The 20,949-nt window shown below is 44.4% G+C and overlaps 1 protein-coding gene across 2 annotated transcripts in view; it reads left to right on the forward strand.

The window, feature by feature from the left end:
* Positions 1–19,576, forward strand: part of LOXHD1 (lipoxygenase homology PLAT domains 1) — a 274,986-nt gene extending 255,410 nt beyond the window's left edge. For both annotated transcript variants that reach the window (XM_074994358.1, XM_074994359.1), the window contains exons 43-46: positions 6,858–7,028; positions 11,657–11,795; positions 12,955–13,116; positions 18,896–19,576. In XM_074994358.1, the coding sequence (XP_074850459.1) occupies positions 6,858–7,028; positions 11,657–11,795; positions 12,955–13,116; positions 18,896–19,376 (953 nt within the window). In that variant the 3' untranslated portion in view covers positions 19,377–19,576. The remainder of the gene's footprint in view (positions 1–6,857; positions 7,029–11,656; positions 11,796–12,954; positions 13,117–18,895) is intronic.
* The last annotated feature ends 1,373 nt before the right edge of the window (positions 19,577–20,949 follow it).

Consider the following 20,949-nt stretch of genomic DNA (forward strand, 5'->3'; position numbering starts at 1 on the left):
GGAAGTGTGGGATGGGTAGAATGAAAAGAGGCAGGTAATCCAGTGGATTTGGTATGGCAAGTCCCTTCACCTCTCTGGGCCACTGTTTCCTATATTTGTCTATCTCGTCTGTTGAGTCAGGGTCTCTTCAGGGAAAGGACTCTCTTTCACCATAAGCTAAGACAATGGGCCTCCTCTCTCAGTGGGTGCTATGAATGCTACCGTCACACCAACAATAATCTCCATAATTGTGTTTATATTTTGCAAAGTGCCAGACATCCTGCCTCTGCCAGCCTAGCAATGTGCCTTGGTTAATGGAGAATTTTAGTAACATGACAGTCCACATTCCAGCAATTTAATTCCATCAGCCTGGCACTGACAAACAGGGTAATGTAGGTTGGGGTAATACACTGAGCTTTAGAAGATAGACACAGATGCTTATGGTAAATGTTTTTATCTTGGTAGAAATTACTATATTGCATGTAGTGTTTGCAGTGCGTTGCCTTTTACTGTGTGGAATCTTAAATCAATTAGGGAGTAAAGCACTCTGTGCCGCTGTTTTCATCAGGGAATATTCCAGATACTGAGCAGCATGTTAGCAAACTATCCAAGAAAATGTTGCCATGGCCATTATAACTACCTCTTGTACCATGACTAACAATTGAGTTTCTCATATCAAAAGGAAGATCTTGCATTCACACTTGGCTGTCTTTTATAGCAGCACATGTAAAGGAATCAAATGCTGAATCCTCCTATTTCCTCTCTCCTTTGGACAAGTTGTAGCCAAGGGGGAAGGTTGTGACCCACATGGAATTCATGGCAAATAATCCTTTTGGATCAGAATCTCAAACTGAAGAGTTGTTTACTGTTAGCCTCCAAATATAAGCTTGTTCTGAAATGGCAGAGTAAAAACATGGGAAATATGAATTTCTACCTAACTTGACTTGCATTTCTGCTTGCACATGTTAATGCAAGCATGACTTTGAATCCACTGTGTCCAGGCACAAGAAATTGTAGACACACAATTTCGCCCACAGTTATTTGTGCATACAGTTTGCACCTGGAAATGTAGAGGCTCAATATTTGAGCAGTATAACATACCAGGTATAACATGCATGTGCCTAATTTCATGGTTACCCAAACTCTATTAAAAGCCAGCTCTTTATCTCTGATTGCCTGAACAATTAGGCTATGTCTACACAGCAGCATTATTTCAAAATAAGCTATTCCAGAACAACTTTTCTGGGATAGTTCATTTTGAAACAACATCGCTACACATAAAATGTATTGCAAAATAGCATAGACTGCACACAATACAGCCTATTTTGAAATATAGAGCCATTGGACACTATGGCTTATTTCAAAATAGGCTCTATTCCCTGTCTACACAGCCCCTATTTCAAAATATCGGAGGGGTAGCCGTGTTAGTCTGGATCTGTAACAGCAACGAAGGGTCCTGTGGCACCTTATAGACTAACAGAAAAGTTTTGAGCATGAGCTTTCGTGAGCACAGACTCACTTCATCAGACGCCGGTCTTGGAAATCTGCAGGGCCAGGTATAAATAAGCCAGAGCAAGGGTGGGGATAACAAGGTTAGCTCAGTCAGCACGGGTGAGGCTTACTACCAGCAGTCGATCTGGAGGTGTGAACACCAAGGGAGGGGAAGCTGCTTCTGTATTTAGCCAGCCATTCGCAGCCTTTGTTTAAGCCAGAGCTGAGGGCATTGAATTTGCAGATGAATTGTAGCTCTGAAATTTGTCTTTGGAGTCTGGTCCTGAAATTTCTTTGCTGTAGGATAGCTACTTTTAAGTCTGCTACTGTGTGGCCTGGGAGATTGAAGTGCTCTCCTACGGGTTTTTGTATATTGCCATTTCTGATATCTGATTTGTGTGACTTCGACGTCTCGCTGCCTTACGTCGATGTTGTGTAGACGTGGCAGGCGCTATTTCGAAGTTGGCGCAGCTACTTCAAAGTATCCGGCACGTGTAGACGCGGCTGTAGTGGGGGAACAGGAAATACAACTGCTTGCTGAGTCCCCAGAACAGTCATTTAATCACCCAAAGTGGAGTTTTTGAAAGCACCAGTAATTGCAGATGTTATCTCTGGTCAAAAATGTATTGAGCCCTTAGAGGAAAAAAGCCCACAGACCTGCCACTGTGTTTGTGCCCTCCTGCAGCAGTAGTTCCATGGACACACTGAGTGAGGTAGTATTTCCTCTTAATTGTCGCCCTGCCTGGAGAGAGAGAGAGAGCTATTACCACCTGCTGGCTAGCCTACAGACTGGAAAAGAGACCTATGCTCTGCTACCAGCTGAAATAGTTCTTTAGCTGTGTGTTTGAGTCCTGTGCTTCTGGAGCTCAACGACCAGGCTAGTTATCCTGACTCCTTGACTGTGTGTGTGATTCATATCATCATTGTATCTGTTAACAGATGTGAGTTCATTTCAGATGGCCACCCAGACATTAGGGTGAACACCAGTGAACTGCAGGTGCTCAGCATTGTCAAATATTTTGGAAACCAGAAATAGGGAGGAGACTGGTTTTGGCCTGACTCAACTGGCCCACACAAGACACAGAACCTGCTGCTTCAAGTTCAAAGGGCTGTCTTTTAGCTCACATGGTAACTATTCTTTGTACTGTGGGAGCACCTAGAGACCAGACCCTACAGGGCTAGGCACTGCGCAGACACAACAGAAAGATGCTCCCCACCCCATGGACTAAGTAGTTGTGTCTATTGTCAGCAGACATAGATCCTTTCCAGTTGTATGGGGGGAAATCCAATTCAGACCTTCTCAGAAATAGTTATCAGATCCCCACCCACCTTACACTTGCCAATTCGAGCAACTCCATCAATAGGAGATAAATAGAGGAATTGAACTGCTCCTTGTGGGTAAGGATGAATGGCAGAGATAATACATCTCCCTGCATGACGCTAAATTATAAGTCAAGCCAGCACATAGTGATCTTTTCCCCAAAGCTATTCTCCTCCTGTGATTACATTTGAAATGTTTTGCATGCCATTGAAAATGTCACATCCCACAGTGGGACCAGGCAGGAAGCCTACCTGTCATAGGCATGTGTTTCCTTAGCACTGGTATACTGATGGGATTTCAATGGCAGAAGAACGGGCTTGGATTAAGTACCTTTCATTTAAAACATTGATCTGGGTAATCAGCACTTGTTATGGCGATCAGAAAAAAATCATGTTTGACAAAGGAACAGCAGGGACTGGGACTATTTTTAAGACTAAGATTGCACACAAAATAGCAATGTCTGGTCAGTCAGTTAGTGCTTTACATCTTAGAAAACTGCAAGAGAGACAACCTCATTGGCCTATGTTCAGCCCTCACGTAACTGCTGCAAAGTCAAGAGTCCTCCGTGGCTTTTAGACAGTGCACAGGGCCCTTGTGAGTCCCAGGGTCCTGTTGGCATCAGTTTTAAGTATTTGAAGAATAGACAAACAGGTCTGTTGCAGGTCTAAAGCAAACTATCCATATTTAGAAGCCACGTCAACCCTGCCTCTACAGCTCCAGAGATCCCCAGACAGTGGGATCAGGGCAGGAGAGAAAATCAGTTACAGGGCTGTTCTAGACCAGGGGTTCTCAAGCTTTTGCTGTTATGCTGCTCTCCAAAAATACTTCAGGCTGTGATGACCCTGGCCTTCATTTTTGGTAACAGACATTGCTTTTGCAACATCATTATGGAAGTCTACAGAACTAAATAACCATAACATACCACCCTTACTGCTGCTCTGCAGCTGGCAGTGGCACTGCCTTCAGAGCTGGATGCCCAGCCATCACCTATTGCTGTCTGGCCACCCAGCTCCGAAGGGAAGGAAAGCAAAATCATGTTTGGATTTAAAAAATCTGACTGGACAGAGATGGGAGGACCCACAAAGACATCTTGTTTGGGAAAAAAAACAGATTTCTGCAACACTCTTTTTTGTGATCTCATGACTCTACACACACACACACACACACACACACACACACACACACAAAAAGTTTGAGAAATGGTGCTTTGATGTGCTCTGCAGGGAAGCTCACAGGAGCTCAGGGCTGGGTAGGCTAAGGGAGGGCTGAAGCCAGTGGATCTGCAGAGCTGTAGATCCTCTGGTCTCTCTTTGCAAGGGAGCTGTGTTAGGAAAGCAAAGGGTTGAAATAGCTCCTGAGGAACCGAGACGTGAGCTTGAGATATTCCTATTCTGTACTCTTCCCATCTCTCCCTAGAACCCAGCCCACTGCTCAGCCTGAGCTGAGAGACTGGCCCATCACAGGCTATGTTCTTTTGAGGTGCAACTCACTGGCTTCAAAGGCCTTGGAACAGGGATGGATTAGGGTCTATTTGTAAAGCGAGCTTGGAAACAAAATGCTCCAACTGAGGTTTCATTACCTAAAAAGAAACAGGCAGTCCAGTAGCACTTTGAAGACTAACAAAATAATCTATCTATTAGGTGGTGAGCTTTTGTGGGACAGACCTACTTCTTCAGATCATAGTTGTTCTGGTATGGCAATGGTCTGACGAAGTGGGTCTCTCCCACGAAAGCTCACCACCTAATAAATTATTTTGTTAGTCTTTAAAGTGCTACTGGACTGCTTTTGTTCTGATAGAATATAGACTAACATGGCTATCTCTCTGCTACTATTACCTAAAAAGGCAACTGTGCCAACACAACACCTTCTTACTCAGCAGGTCTGCTCCTGGGAGTACTCACCACAGTCTAGGGAAAACACCAAAATCATTGCCATATATCAGAGTGCTGCTTTGATCTCCACAACAGATATCATGGGCCAGAGTGCCAAAAAAAACATGCCTCCAGCTATTAACACTGGGTTTTAAATGTAAAGTGTGTGGAATAATTAAAAGTTTTAATCCAGATTAAGTGTATACATCAGTCTATGTACAAATACATACCTACAATGGTCACCATTTAAAAAAATAAAATTTACTAACAGTTACATTGCCCTGTAGCTCAAGTAGGAAATAATGAGTATTGCAGGAGATTTCAGTGACATAAGTCTAAACTCTCCAATGGCATCTATGCTGTATCCAGTGTGCACACCTTTCCACACAGAGCAAGCCCCAGGATATCCACAATCATAGCAAAGTGGAACACAGAATAGGTGAAAGAACTTAGTCCCGTTCAGTGTTTCTCAACCTTTTTAAATAAAGTACCCCTTTTTGAAAAAAAAAATTATAAGTACCCCCACCAGACTTCTCTCACATACCCCTAAAGTAACAGAGAGGGAGCTGTGCTAGTCTATATACTATCAAAACAAAAAGCAGTCAAGTAGCACTTTAAAGAGTAGCAAAATAATTTATTAGGTGAACTTTTGTGGGACAGAGCCACTTCTTCAGACCATAGCCAGATCAGAACAGACTCAATATTTAAGGCACAGAGAACCAAAAACAGTAATCAAGGAGGACAAATCAGAAAAAAAATGATCAAAAATGATTTGCTCACTTTGATCATTTTTTTTCTTATTTGTCCTCCTTGCTTACTGTTTTTGGTTCTCTGTGCCTTAAATATTGAGTCTGGTCTGGTATGGCTATGATATGGAGAAGTGGGTCTACCCCACGAAAGCTCACCTAATAAACTATTTTGCTAGTCTTTAAAGTGCTACTTGACTGCTTTTTGTTTTGATACCCCTAAAGGAACGTGTACCACTGGTTGAGAAACATAGTCATAAGTATTGAAAGGATAGCTGTGTTAGTCTGTATCTGCAAAAACAATGAGAAGTCCTGTGATACCTTATAGACTAATGGATATTTTGGAGCATAAGCTTTCATGGGCAAAGACCCGCTTTGTCGGAAGCAAGCTTATGGTCCTAAACTAATCTGAGGGCTTGAAACAAGTGCCATTCACCCTTTCCAGATGCCTGTACCCTTTTCAGGAGTCAGATTTGTTTTGCATACCACCAAGTTTCACCTCACTAAAAAACTGCTTAAGTACAAAAACATGCACAGAGATCACGGAGGACTACTACCGAAAACTTGCTGACTTTCTACCATCTTGTTATCGAATCAGTGAATTGGAATAGAAATCTTGTATTTACATTGCAGTGTAAGACCTATGAAGCAGTAGAAACGAGTCTAGATAGATGGAGGTAAACATATCTCATAGAGCTGGCAGGGACATCAAGAGGTCATCAAATCCAGTCCCCTGCACTCACAGCAGCATCTATCACCATCCCTGACAGATTGCTGTTATTGTTTTAAATCTAACCTGTCTCAGAACCTTGAAAGGCCCCCTCAAAGAATGAACTCCTAACCCTGGTTTACAAGACCAATGCTCTAACCACTGAGCTATCCCTCCCCGAAAGTCACTATCCAAATGAACTTTTAGATGATACTGACTTTACTAGTGTTTTTTTTTATGTATCCTGTAGTAAAACTAGGCTGCTATCTAGATGAATTGATGTACCCCCAGAAGACCTCAGTATACTCCTGAGGGTACACATATCCCTGGTTGAGAAACTGGTCTAGTTTATCTAGTTTGTTTCTTCCCCAGCAAGTGGAGAGCCTTCTTGGGGTCCAGAGGAAGAGGACTGCTGCTGCCCGGAAGCTGGCTGCCGTGGCTCCATACTCATTCTACTTGTTTTAATATAAGATTAGATTCTGGTCTCCTTATTCCTTTTTAGAAACTGAGGAATGTGGGCAAGGGGTACAGTGCCACTCAGCCTGGGTAAGAAGATCAGAATGTGGTACTTATGGGGCTTTACAAGCTGGCAGCCTTGTCTTCTCCACTTCTTTACTGCACCAGCACCACTGATAGCTCTTTTCACTGCGGATACAATCTTTTCGGTGCCCAAGATTTCTTCCTGTTGGTGGATCTACATCTGTCTAAGAACTGTACGAGTGTTCTTCTTCACCCAATAGGGGTTGCACCCGGCTGGCATTTGGAATACATTGAAGTGAAAGACGCCACCCTGGATAAGACATTCCGCTTCCAGTGCGATCGCTGGCTGGCTAAAGGTGAAGATGGTGGACAGCTCATAAGAGACCTGGCCTGTGCCAATAACGACATCCTGGAACTGAAGGAGCGGACCTGTAAGTTGGAAGTTTTTGTCTGGGACTTATAAGATGTCTGTAGCTATGGAAACCACTCAGCAGACTGGCACTTGGTACTTTTCAGTCTAAGTTTACCTCAGTGCCTGTAGAATCACAGCACCATGTTTTTATGCGAGAAGATTTATGAGGGGGAAGGCCGCTAAGGCTGAAAGTCAAGAGAGCACCATATTGCATCTGTTGATGCTGGCAGTACACAGAGATGATATATGTTTATGTCCTCATGAGAAACAATGGGCTTGAATCTTTGAGGTTGAAAACAAGTTCAATTTCTTAAGGCTCACATGTAACATTGCCCCATCTTCCTTGGGGCTGCAAGCTCAACTGCAGGGGTTAAAATCCCATAGACTGGATTCTGCTCTGAGTTACTCCTTATTTAACAATGGATTAACTCCATTGGGGGTGGGGGGCACTGAAGTTACACTAATATAAAAAGTTTTGAAGGAGAAATCATTATTATGTGTCCATTCCAACATATGTGCATGTCACAGGTACCTGCCCTAGAAAGCTTGAGGAATTCACATCATGTGCCATGTCACACAGGGTATGTTCTGTCTGCACTTGGAGCCTGGGGTGTGATTCCCGGCTCAATTACACTTACCCTGTTTACTTTCAATAAGCTAGCATGCTAAAAATAGAGTGCAGCTGTGGTTATGTGAACCGCTAGCTGCCTTGAGTACATACGTGTCTGAGATGCTAGGCATATCCCCAGTGCAGCTAGCCTCTCCAACCCCTTGAATGGCTGCAGCTACCCTCTACTTTTAGTGCACTAGCTTCAGGAAACAAACCTGTGCTAGCTCTCAAGATGGGAATTACACTCTTAGCTCAAAGTTTAGACATTCCGTAACAAATCTTCATCTTAATTCAACTCTGTTCATGCAACGGGACACTCTTGCCTAAAATGCTGTCTTTCTATGATACTTAAAAGTACAAAGATCTTAGGCAAAGTAAATGGTCATCAGAGAGGAGTTTCCCCTGTGGATTGGTAACTCGTAAAGAGACAGGAAGCAAAGAACAGGAATAAATGGTCAGTTTTCAGAATGGAAACGTAATGGAGTCCCTCAAGGTTCTGCACTGGAACCTCTGCTGGTCAACGTATTCATCAATTAAATGGAAAAGGGAATAAATATGAGATGGCAAAGGGTGCAGATGTTACCCAGTTGCTCAAGATAGGTAAATCCATAGCTGACTGCGAAGATTTACAGAGGGATGTTGCATAATGGAGTAACTGGGCAACAAATGCAGATGAAATTCAGTGTTGAAAAATGCAATGTAATGTACCTTGGAAAACAATCCTAACTACACATACAAAATGATGGGGTCTGAATTAGCTGTGACCACTCCAGAAAGTGATCTTGGAGTCGCTGTAGATAGTTCTCTAAAAATATCTGCTCAAGGTGCAGCAGCAGTCATAAAGGGAACCGAATGTTAGGAACTATTAGAAAGGGGATATTTCATAAGATAGGAAATATAATGCCATGATATGACTCCAGGACACACCTACGTCATGAATACTGCATGCAGTTCTGGTTGCCTCAGTTCAAAACATATGAGAACTGGAAAAAAGCTACAGAGAAAAGCAACTAAAGTGATTGAGGTATTTCTTCCATGTGGGAAGAAATTAAAAAAACAGTGTTCAGCTTAGAAAAAAGACAACTAAGGGAAAATAAGAAAAAGGTCTGTAAGATCCTTAATGTTATGAAGTGAATAGGTAAATCATTTACCCCTTCACATAAAACACAGGTCATGGGACACTCTAACCGGGCATGACCCACCACTGCGGGGCCTCCTGCTGGTTTCCTTAGGAATCAGCTAAATCCAGATGCCTGAGCACCCCCTTCCACCAGTGTTTGGCTCACTGATATCTCCTGTCCGTTCTCCACCACCTTGCATCAGGATTCCCAGACGACAGAGCCTTTCCCTCCGGGTACTGCCCTGCTGCAGTGCCCCCACACTCTGGGGTCCTCACCTCAGGGAACCCCCCCCAACCCGTACACCTACCATACCTCACTGACCCTACTGCAGGTTGTTGTCACCTGTCCCTTACCTCAGGGGCAAAATGCAGTCTGCAAAGGCCATTCATCGTAGGCAAGTATCTGTGGATGTATTGTCTTTGACTGTCCTGGCTACCTCCCTGCAGCCCTTAATATCCCTCAGTCCCCTGTTGCTAGGCCACAGCTTGGGATTGTTCAAACCAGAGCTTCCCTGGCTCACTGCTCTGTCCGTGACATCTCACTCCAGCAGGCTACTAGGTCCCTCTCCCTCTAAGAGCTGGCACAAATGTCCCCAATGTGGCCAGCCATCTCTTTTATACAGCCCCCCTGGGCTTTGATTGGCTGCCACAAGTCCTCTCCCAATTAGGTCTCAAAATAACCCTCTCCAGGGTAGTTCAGCATGATTTAAGTTAGCTGGTCCACCACTTATCATGGGTGTGGCCAAGTTTCCCACAATCCCATAAAGTTTTACTGCCATGAGTCCAGGCTTTCAGTGTTCTGTGCTGTTATTTAGCTCTAATGTACCCATAAAGGTCTTCTAAGAGCCCAGTAAGCCGTGCAAATGTTGGTAATGCTGTTAGACAATATTGACTTCCCGTGGTCCGGCAAATTCTGTCATTCAGCACTGGTCAGGTCCTGAGGGTGCCGGAGTAGACAGGTTCAACTGGAGGGGGGCTCTCCCGTGCTCTGGGTGTGTCACATAAATTAAAAGTTACAATTTAAATGTAGCCAAAAGAATGTTCAAAACTGCCCTCTCTCATCAATCCGTTCTGTTCTCAGCAGACTAAGCAAAATGCGGGGAGCGGGAAAAGTGAGCTTTGTGTCATGCTCAGGAAATTAACAAACCCAGGCTCTGGCAAACCAATAAGGGCACAAGTTACAAAATCATGGACCATTCATAGACAAAGCCTTGTCAGCAGTTCCTTCTTGTTTGTGCTGAAGGCACCTCTTATGATGTCATCTGTGGCTGTTTATAGCAGGATCGAGAAATAATCTCTCAACGGCACTGGGTCCCAAACCAGTTAGGGCTTTATGCCTTGAACCCAGACCTTTGAAGTCTTCCTGGAAGCTTCCTGGAATCCAGTGCAGATTACAGATACAGCTCTAAAGTGCTCTTGCTGTGTAAATCTCCTTACTGAGCGGGCTGCAGCATTACGCACTAGCTGCTGCTTCCTGATGGTCCCAAGGTATAAACCCATGTGGCGCAGCTTGCAGCAGCTTTATTAGGAGTGGGTCAAGGGAATGGATAATTGTGATAGGGCTTTTCCTGTTATTTTGCCAGACAGAGATAGTAGGAAATACTCTAAGCTAGAGCCACTGCCTGGGCATTTTGGAGCTGTCATGGCCTAATGCCCTGCCCCCACCCATACACGCATATATAATATGCACACTCATTTTACAAATGGTGGCTATACTCCACTGTACTCAGTGAGGGTGTCCATATATATTCTACCAGCTCGGATGGCTAATCAGTTAGAGACAAAGAGCCAAAATAGCAGTGGATAGAGGGCGAAAAGCCACGTATCGTATATTTATTTATATTTTATATATCTACATATAGCTCTAGCTATAAAGAAAAATAGAGCAATATATAGATATATAAAAATTCATATATAATATGTTTCAATGCCCAACCCCTCCCCTAGAGTCAAGCACCTCCCAGCCTTCCTGCTCTAACTGAATGCCCCCTGCACCCCAAATCCAGGCATTCCCAGCCCTTCCCTCCATGAATGCCCTCCCTCTGCCTGGAGCCAGGCACTCCCAGCTCTGTGCCCTCTCTCCTCCACTCTAAATGAATGCCCCCCACAACTTCTCCCAGAGCAAGGCACTCCCAGCCCCCCACTCCCCCACTCTAATTCCATGATGGCAACTCACTGGAGCCACCAGAACTGCCACCACACACTTCTCCCACCAAGCGGCAGAGCAGGTGGGCAGCACTCCCAGCACGCATCTCCGAGGAGCCACATTTAAAGGCTCAAAGAGCTGCATGGGGCTCGAAAGCCACAGCTTGGCCACCCCTGCAGTAGCTCTTCAGCTGCCTCCACAGCCCAGTGGCATGATCTCAGCCTTGAGGGGTTGTATCCCGTTAGCATCTATTCATGCCCTTGCTCCAGCCAGGTGAGACAAGATGGAGATACAGATATCATCAGCATACTGAATGCACTGCAGCCTTTGCTCCTCACTAACCTTCCTACTGGTGTCATAGCCACATGGTGCAGGAGAGGGACCAATATCAACCGCAGCAGCACACCTGCCCTGACGTCAGAGGAACATCTGCAGTTCTCTGAAAGACTAGAGCCGCTCCAGGGCAACACCATACACTCCTGTTCATTGATCATCCTATTCCTATTATGTTTTCTGTTTATTGCTTTCCTGGAGTGAAAGGTTGGCCCCAAAGGAGTCAATGGCAAAGCTTCCATAGATTTCAGTGTTTGGAATGCTTTCACTGCTGGCATTTATTTTGCCAGTGCTTTGTAATTTAGTGTTGTACATATTAAGAGGCTATCTGAAGGCCAAAGGGACAGTCTAATAGATACATCTCTATCTGGCCAAAGTGATTAATGGCAGCTGCTCTAGACTAGCTATTTAACCCGTGCTTTAATTTTGCCTTGGAAGCATATGAGATTGCCACAATAACGCGTGACACAGAGGATGCAGAAACCAAGGAAAACATCTGGATCATCTTGGAGGGAAAGAAGGGGCGCTCCAAAGAATTCCTAATGGAAAACTCCTCCAAGAAAAGGAAATTCACAAGGTAGGTGACAGAGGCTTTGGTGGATGAGCAGGAAGGAAATGCCACCTACTGGCCCTCTTTTACAAAGACCCCTCCTCCCTTCTGGAGAATCCATGGAGTGGCATCACTGGACCATTTCTCACTCACTCCTTCAAAAGGTACAACAGGCAGTAAAGTGGAAGAAAGACACAATGTTTGCCTCTGGAGGCCAACTTTAAGAAGGAGCAGATATGTCCATCTGGTGATTGGACACGTACATGCATGTATGCACATGTCCTTCACATGATGACATCTGAAACTTAAACTCAAGAGAGTTCCTTGCAAGGCAGAATCTAATATTAATGACATCAGTGTGCAGAGAGCTATTTTAAACATCAGCTGGCTCCATAGCAAAAAGTGATGCTATGAGGAAACCGCCATCTGTTAAACAGTGCTGTGTTCCTCTCATGAAGTGTTTTGGCACACCTTGGGGAAGCATAGGCTGACAATGCAATTAAAAGAAACAACTTTCATATTTCAGAGAATAAGCAGATTGTCTGTGGTGGTCAGGAAGGAACTTCTATTTGCACAGTTGGCTAGGGGTATAATGGCCCTAGAAGACTGATTATTTGATGTATTAAACATTGCCTACTATTAGAGACAGACAAGTGGATGAACTTGTAGTCTAATCCAATTAGGAGCTATTAAATATACACAAGATACAGAATAGAAAAGTTGGACAAATGTTTGACAAAGATACATTGTTCTGAATAGCCCATCTTGAGAACAGCTTAGAAGTAGGAGGGGTGTTTTACTGGTGTTTTTAAAAGCAGCTATGATCAGTAGATATAGAACAAATACAATATCTGTCAAGAAAAAATGAATGCTTTAGGAGAAAATTAGTCATTCTTTATCTTTCTGTATAACAAGGCAAATTGATTTTGGATGTGAGATAGCTAAAATATACCCTGGAAGGTCCTAGTTGTAGTAATTTAATGCCTGCTGTGATCAGGACGAGTACTGAATTTAAATGCAGAAATTATACTTTGAGTTAAATAATTATGGGTTAAATCAAATGACTTTAAATGAAGATTTGTTTTATATCTTTCATAGCCGTGCACATATTATGTCATGCCAGAATGACACCAGTCATTGCCAGTCTCCAAGATGTTAATTTGAAACTCTTCTATGTATCCTACAGGGGAGCAACAGACAAATTTCTCTTTTCTTCAAAGAATGTCGGTGATATTGCAGCCATCTGTGTCGGGCACTGTCCAAAAGATGGAAAGAAGTCAACCATAAAAGCTGATGCATACTGGCAAGTCCAAGAGATAATCATAACAGAGATGGAACTTTGCAACAAGTAAGTTGTTTCCATCAGGGCAGATATGCAATATAAAAGAAAGAACTCCAGGGGCTAAAAGCAGAATGGCATTGGGGATTTAAATAGTATGTCACCATATTTCTGAGGTACTTCATACTTAAACTTTCCTAGCCATACATGTTAAAAAATCATATGGGCTACATCTACACTAGCACACTACTTTGAAGTAGCCTATTTCTGCATAAGAACATCGAAATAGGCTACTTTGACATGTATCGTCTACACATCCTCCAGGGCTGGTGCCATCCATGTTCAACGTCGAAATAGCGACGGAGAACGTCGAAAGGAGCTGCCCTGGAAGAAAATACAGAGCATCCACACACAAAAGCACTCCCCGTCGAAATAAGGGGCCAGCAAAGCCCCAAGCCGCTCCCTTAAAGGGCCCCTCCCAGACACACTCGGCCTGCACAGCACGAGATCCACAGAACCGACAACTGGTTGCAGACCCCGTGCATGCAGCATGGACCCCCAGCTGCAGCAGCAGCAGCAGCCAGAAGCCCTGGGCTAAGGGCTGCTACACGCGGTGACCATAGAGCCCCGCAGGGGCTGGACAGAGCATCTCTCAACCCCTCAGCTGATGGCTGCCGTGGAGGACCCTGCTATTTCGACGTAGCAGGACGGATCATCTACACACGCCCTACGTCAATGTTGAACATCAAAGTAGGCGCTATTCCCATCTTCAGATAGGAATAGCGATTTCGACGTCTTGCCACCTAACATCGATTTCAACATCGAAATAGCTCACGGCACGTGTAGATGCGATGCGTACTATTTTGACATGTTCCAGCTACTTCGAAGTAGCTGGCTAGTGTAGACACACCCATGATGTTTTAAAAACAAAGAGTGACATATTTCAAACATTTAAGAGATGTAGGAGAGAAGTCTAATTTGTATGAATGCTTTCCATGTGTCCGATGTGAATTATTTGCATGTGCAGATGGATGCACGACCATAAGCAAGTCAACATGTAATTTTAAAAAATGCACACCTAAACTAGTTGAAAATCTGAGCGTAATCATTTAGATTCTGTGGGCCACTTTTCAAAGACTGGCTCCTACACTGCTTCTGCAAAATGTACATTCAGGTATGTCAATATTCAACATGGTTAAAAGTTGCCTGAACCTTGGCTCTGATTCCCTTTGCATTTTAGGATGGTTCTAATATGAATCCTTAGATCCAAAAGTACCTGGGGAGTCACCTACAAAACTGTAACAGGGGAGATGTATTTCTTGAGCTCCACCTTCTGCCCTGTGCAGTACTGATAGCCTTGCTTGGCAGGTCTTCTGTGGCATGGCTCTCCAGCCAAGTCAGTAAGTCAAGACGAACACCTTCTGGTGTATGTACCGTCTCATAGATAAGTTTCCTTGCCCTCATTGGTACCTTCAGGCCTTTATTTTGGTTCCCAACACAATCCTGCCCACTTTGTGGAGTTTCTACCACTTTATGTTTAGACAGAAGCAGAACCAGGCCTGACCACTACTGTACTCCAGATTCCAACCTGGGGACCCTATGAATAGACTCTTTGATTCCTATTAGCTGCCTCTTCTTTCCTAGGCCTCTTCCTACCTGGCCACTTTTAGCTTCACCCATATCTCAGCATTAAGGTCTTAGAGCCTCTTTCTCCCTTCAAACCTAGCTAAGCAAAATGCAGCCAGCAACAGACCAGCTATTCCATAAACTCCTTTGGTCAAGTGGAAACGCTGCACCTCACCCATCTGTTCCAACCCAAGAACAGAGCTGCTCAGGCCCCATAGTCCCTTTATTTGAACCTGCTGCACTCTAATTGGCTGCTTCCATGAAGCCTTGCTAGGCACACCTGGAAGATTCACCCCTGATGCTCACAGCTTCCTTCATGGGCCCTCCGGGAGAGAGCCACAAAGGCCTGGTACATCATGTCACAAAAACCAAATAACATTTTTATTCTCTGGTTTGGCGATGGCAGAAACCTTCCAAGATTTTCAGGAGACTTCAGATTGTCCTGGTGATCTTGTGCGATCAGCTGATCTCTTTGAACTTGAACTCTCCGGCCCCATCAGCCTGAATTCTTCATTTGGAAGTGACTGTGGCCATGCAGAATTAATGAGCTGCTGGCATGAAGAATAAGCAGGAAAAGGAAAACATTGTCACCTAAAAAGCAAATACCTAACACCTGTCAATCTTGGGCCAATATAGCTAAGCAAGCACACCCAAAATATTAACGGATTCCTTCTCTGTGATAGTTCCACTACCACTGAAGTACTTAACTTGAAGGGCTCATTCCTGCTGAGAGAGTTTAGCGTTTAAAAAGAAATCCTTGAAGTGGGATTTTGATGTTAAGTGTCTCTCCCAGCAAATTAATCAAGAGCTAAATCAATTCAGCCTCTGGAAGGGCCATTTAATATTTGCAGAGTGAAAATTCAGTCAGTCATATTCTTGTCTCACAATCAGGGGAAACCTGAGGCTCTTAATCCTCAACCCTGCAATCACAGCCACATGTCTGAGGCTACTGTGCATCTGAAAATTCTCACTGAAACCAGTGTTGCCCCAAAGAGGAGCAGGGGTCTTCTTAAAGCACAATTCAAGTCTTTTGTTTAAACATTACAACAGTGGAATAAGATTCTACTCTAACATGCAATCTGTCATAAGCTGTTCTGCCCAGTGCTAGCCCAGAACCCTATCTCTACAGGCACAGCTTGACACAACAGCAGCTGTACACCGCGGGGTTGATCCTTCAGTATTGCCTATTCCAGATGTTTAAAAATTATGAGTGGAGCCTCCTTCCCCTTCCTCCCTAGAAACCAGACTCAATTAAAAGATTGTCTTAACGGTCACAGTTTTTTAAAGAATACATCTGGGTTCTTTTCGTTTGGTTTTAGAGCCTTTAGCATACAATTGTTTTCAAGCTATTCTCTGCCATTTTGAGAGCTAGAAATTTACTTGTTGAAAAAGAAAGAAAGAAAGAAAGACTATTCCCACGTAATTATATAGTTCCCCAAGCCAAAGTTTAAGGAAAACTCAGTCTATAAAATCCATGATAAAAGTCCCAAGAGCTGGCAACACCGCAGTTGTGAGAAAGTTTAAAAAGCACTCCCTGAGAAGTAGAGTCTCTCCTCTGAGTAAGGGCTTCAGAATTTACTCTCATCAGACCCACCTAGATACAAAATTTCTTTCCAAACATGAACAAGTCTGTCTGTGATGTCAGATGCCTAGAAATGTCTTTTGGCCGTTAGAAATATGGCAACACCATGGCACTGAAGCAGCCCTTTGTTCAGCTCTTCATTTTATCCATGCACAATGCAATCCAGCTGAATTCCTTCGGGGAATACCTGTTGCCATTTGGGCAGGAGAGGGAGGAAACTCAGTTGGAAATGATTTGCATCACTGCAAATAAAATCTATCATTGAAAGCACAATGTTGGAACCTCTGGCTGATTGCCAGATACACAGTAAATTATGAATATATTATGTGCTTTCTGTACATCACCAGGGGCATCCCAGTGGATTGATGGATTTTCAGCATCTGGTACATATCATTTCAGTGCTTGCCGCTTCCTACACCAGTCTTTAATGTTCCTGCTTTTCCTGCTTCCCCTCTGGTCCCTTCCTTGCTGTCCCATTGATGGTGGTAATTTCAGATCTTCACCTTCATGTGTGATAGGTGATACGCCTAACACTGAAAATCCTAAGATTTTTTGCCTGTAATAAAAAAGCAGCAACCTGCCCGCCCTGCTGGGCTAGCTGATAGTAGCTATTTATAATATTATTTTTGTAGCACTGTGAGTGTACCTGACACTTGGTAGGTGAATAAAACGGGCAGCGGTCCACATTCAGTTCTAGCATGAGTGGAGTGAGTCCAGTTACCTTGGGACGTGTTGGATCCTCCATCACTTGAATTCTTTAAATCAAGAGTGGATGTCTTTTTAAAAGCTCAAGTAAAACTTAAGGGCTTGCTGCTGGAGTTCCTGGGGGAGGATCTAACTGGGCAAAGATCTATAGTCTGTGTGACGCAGACATGATGGTTATCATGGTCCCTTCTGGTCTTAAAGTCTGCGAAGGTGGGACTTGAAAGTGACTTCCAAAGTGACGGCCCCTGCTGACACTCAAAGACTAAGGACCCTGCCCAAAAGGTATTTTTAAGCTGTTCTAGGCATAGGGAGCAGCGCGGTCTGTTGATTTTGATCTTCAGCCTTAATGCCTAGCTAAATATGGTAGTGTAGCCCTCCTGTCTTGACAAACTCCCCTGTAACTGTCCCCTCAGCTGTGCAGAGGTGCCTGGCCTAGCAGAGGGCAGCACAGATTCTGCAAGATGGCTGGTTCACAATATGTTTTCAACCTGGAAGTCAGAGGAGGGGCTCTTCAGCTGGAAGCCCCTTCCCCTTGTTATGTTGCATGTAAGAGATGGCAAATCCCAGGATGCAGCTTAGGAAAAAGAAAATAGATTAAATCATCTGCTTGAAGGCATGAAATTTTGACCACTCATGTGACACTAGTGTTTAAGGTTGCTGCTCACCCAAAGTTGTGATAAAGGCACAACAGCATTCAGAATAATTCCGTGATAGCTGAAATATATGGGCCAAAAGTGAAGCTCCTCCCTGGAAAGGACACTCCCCCCCACCCCTGCACCAGGCCCCATCTTTTCAGATGAAGTCCCACCCTACTCACTCCCTCAGACACCAACAGCCCCCATGGACCCAGCAGTAGATGCGGGGGAGCTGAGAGCAGGGCCCCTTGCCCCTCCCATGGCCTTGGATGGGATCAAGCTCAGACTTACTTGGGACTGTGGTGGAGCTCTCCAGCCAGGCTGGAGCACCAAGCCCAAAGCCTCTCCCCAGTTCCTCCCCTTCAGCCCACAACTCCATCCATTGCCCCACTCCATTCCTTCTGCTTCTTACCTCACATCCAGGCCCTGCTCCAGCCATGGCCACAGCTCTCACTCCCCGCACTGTCCTGTGAAAGGGAAAAGCTGTGTGCCCCCCCCGCACCCACCCCCACCCCAGCTCCAGGGCCTCAGCAGGAAGCAAGAGGGCCTCCAGCCCTGAGGGTGATTTTTCGGGGGTTCCCAAATCCATCATTGCCCCTCCCCCATGTCAGCATGAGGCCTGAGGAGACTGAGCCTTCCCTGGCCTCCACTGTGCACTGCCTGTGTCAAAAACACCGGTCAAGCATGAGTCAAATGAACTGCTTCCACTCCAAATGGATAGTGGGGCCCCAGCTGTATGAGGGCAAGTGGGTAGGAGATGTTGTGGTCTAGGGAATATCAGCTGCCATGGGATTTTTTAACTTTGAAAAAAGAGTTGAAGTGCTGATAGATACGCTGTCCATATGCCGCCTGTTTCAGCTCGGTGCATTCAAAGGATAGTGGCGTATTCTGAAACATGGAGATATATGCATCTCCCAGAGCTGGAAGGCATCTAGAGAGGTCATCGAGTCCAGTCTGCTGCACTTATAGCATGACTGAACTCCATCCCTCACTGATTTTTTTTTTTTTTTTGTTAATGTAACCAAAGGCCTATTCAAGGATTGAACTCACAACTCTGGCGTTACAAGGCTAATGCTCTGGGTAATGCTGAAATGTAGAAGGGCTGGATTGACTTTCTCTGATTTGCACTTGTGCTTCCAGAGAATCTACAACCAAGACTGTGTTCCTGTCATTTTAAATATGAGGTTAAAACAGCAGTAGTGTGTGAATTGCTAAATTACCTGTCCCCATTCTACCTGAGCATTCATAATGCAAAGCAAAAGGCCATGTCATTAATATGCTGTTAACTTTCCTTTGGCAGGTATTTTTTCAAGTGCAATGCAAAAATTCCACTGAGGAGCAAGAGAGGGGACTACAAAGTCTTTGAGTGTGCCAAGGTCATAGAGAGTTTTGCCAGCAAGGCCCGGAGCTCGGTGCCAGTCAAATATGAGATCATTGTGGTGACAGGGTCTGAAAAAGGAGCTGGGACCGATGCCAACGTCTTCATCACCATCTTTGGAATAAACGGTGACTCGGGCAAGCGTGCTCTCAAGCAGAAGTTCCGGAACCTCTTTGAACGGGGCAAAACTAATAGGTTTTCCTTGGAAACCCTGGAATTGGGGGAGCTGAAAAAAGTCCGGCTTGAACACGACAACAGCGGCATAGCCACTGGCTGGTTAGTGGAACGGGTGGAGATCACCAACTCTGCCACTGGGGTGACCACGATTTTCCCTTGTGGGAAGTGGCTGGACAAGAACAGAGGAGATGGTTTGATCTCAAGGGAGTTATTTCCAAGATATTAACAGGGATGAATCCATGGCCTTGCAAAGGAGCTGAAGTGAGGGTATTTATAGTCACTGAAGATGGGTTTTTCGTACTCACTTCTTACAGCATTTTGTATCATGTTTTACTTTTTAAAATATTGTATTTTCTACTGAGAGGATTTTAGTAGGACTATATACTCCCTGGATCAACAATTTTATACATAAAAATCTGAATCGCACAGTGTTTCTAGTCCACTGATTATCCTTAGCAAATTGCTTAGTTTACAGCTCAAAGGGTGGAGGGGTTGCCCAGCCACCAAGGCTGGAAATCCCAACAGAAAGCTGGTGATTGGGCTGGCTCCTCTGTTAAAGTAAAAGGGGCTGCAGTAGCAATTAAGCTGACACAGGCAAGAGGGTTGGGTTTAGCAATCCCAGTTTTGCTCCACTTCTACTAAATTTCTCTGTATTAGCATGTGTGTACAGGTAGAACATCTCTCATCAGGCACCCTCAGGACCTAACCGGTGCCAGATGGAAGAATTTGCTGAGTCGTGGGAGGCCAATATTGTCCAGCACATTACTAACACTTCTACTGCTTCTCGGCTCTTAGGAGACATTTAGTGGAAAATTAGAGCTAAATAACGGTACAGAACACTGAGAGCTAGGACTGGTGGCTGTAAACAAACTTTATGGAATCCCAGGAAACTTGGCCACACTGAGTGACTGTCTGGCTAACTAAAATCATGCCGGATTACCAAAGTTGTCATACAAGAGAGTTCCGGATTAGAAAGCATCAATCCATATTTGTTTGTGTTTACATATGAGATGAAAAGTTGGAAGCAACAAACTGGATAAGAAACAGAGAGAAAGCTGTGCTCGTCTATATACTATCAAAACAAAAAAGCAGTAAAGTAGCACTTTAAAGACTAACAGAATAATTTCTAGTCTGGTCTGAAGAAGTGGGTCTGTCCCACGACAGCTCACCTAATAAACTATTTTGTTAGTCTTTAAAGTGCTACTTTACTGCTTTTTTGTTTTGAAACTGGATAAGAGTTTCTGCACAGAAATTTCAGCAGCAAGCGAATCATCTACAGTTGGCCTTTTCTGATGGCGTTTCGCCTAGCTCCACTGATTTCAAAGGACCTACACCAGTTTACACCATCTGAGGATTGGCCCCAGTCCACAGGTGTTACACTGCTACAAAATCACTGCTGTGCACTGAACAACATAATGATTTTGTGCTAGTCACTGAACTACGTTAACGCACCACTTACAATGATCAATTCTGCTATAGGGAAACAGGGAGGAGCACATGTGCTAGCGATCTCGGCATTGTTCTGGGCTGAACGGCAGCCTCGTGGCAATGGTTTGTAAAGACAGCTGCCATTGATTTTTATGGGTTTTCTTTTTTTAAAATATGGTGATTTTTGCCTTTTCAAAAAAAAAAAAAAAAAAAAGAATAGCTTCCTGGAGCGAGTGAAAGCTGAGACCACCTGCACATGTGCTTTCCTAATATGCCCTCATGCACCTGCTGGGCTCAATATTATTAGGTTTGCTGGCACATGATTCTGTACACCTTAAACCAACAGAATGTTTCTAAAACAAGTGTTGGGA

Source organism: Carettochelys insculpta, chromosome 5, assembly GCF_033958435.1.
Source record: "Carettochelys insculpta isolate YL-2023 chromosome 5, ASM3395843v1, whole genome shotgun sequence".
Taxonomy (NCBI): domain Eukaryota; kingdom Metazoa; phylum Chordata; order Testudines; family Carettochelyidae; genus Carettochelys; species Carettochelys insculpta.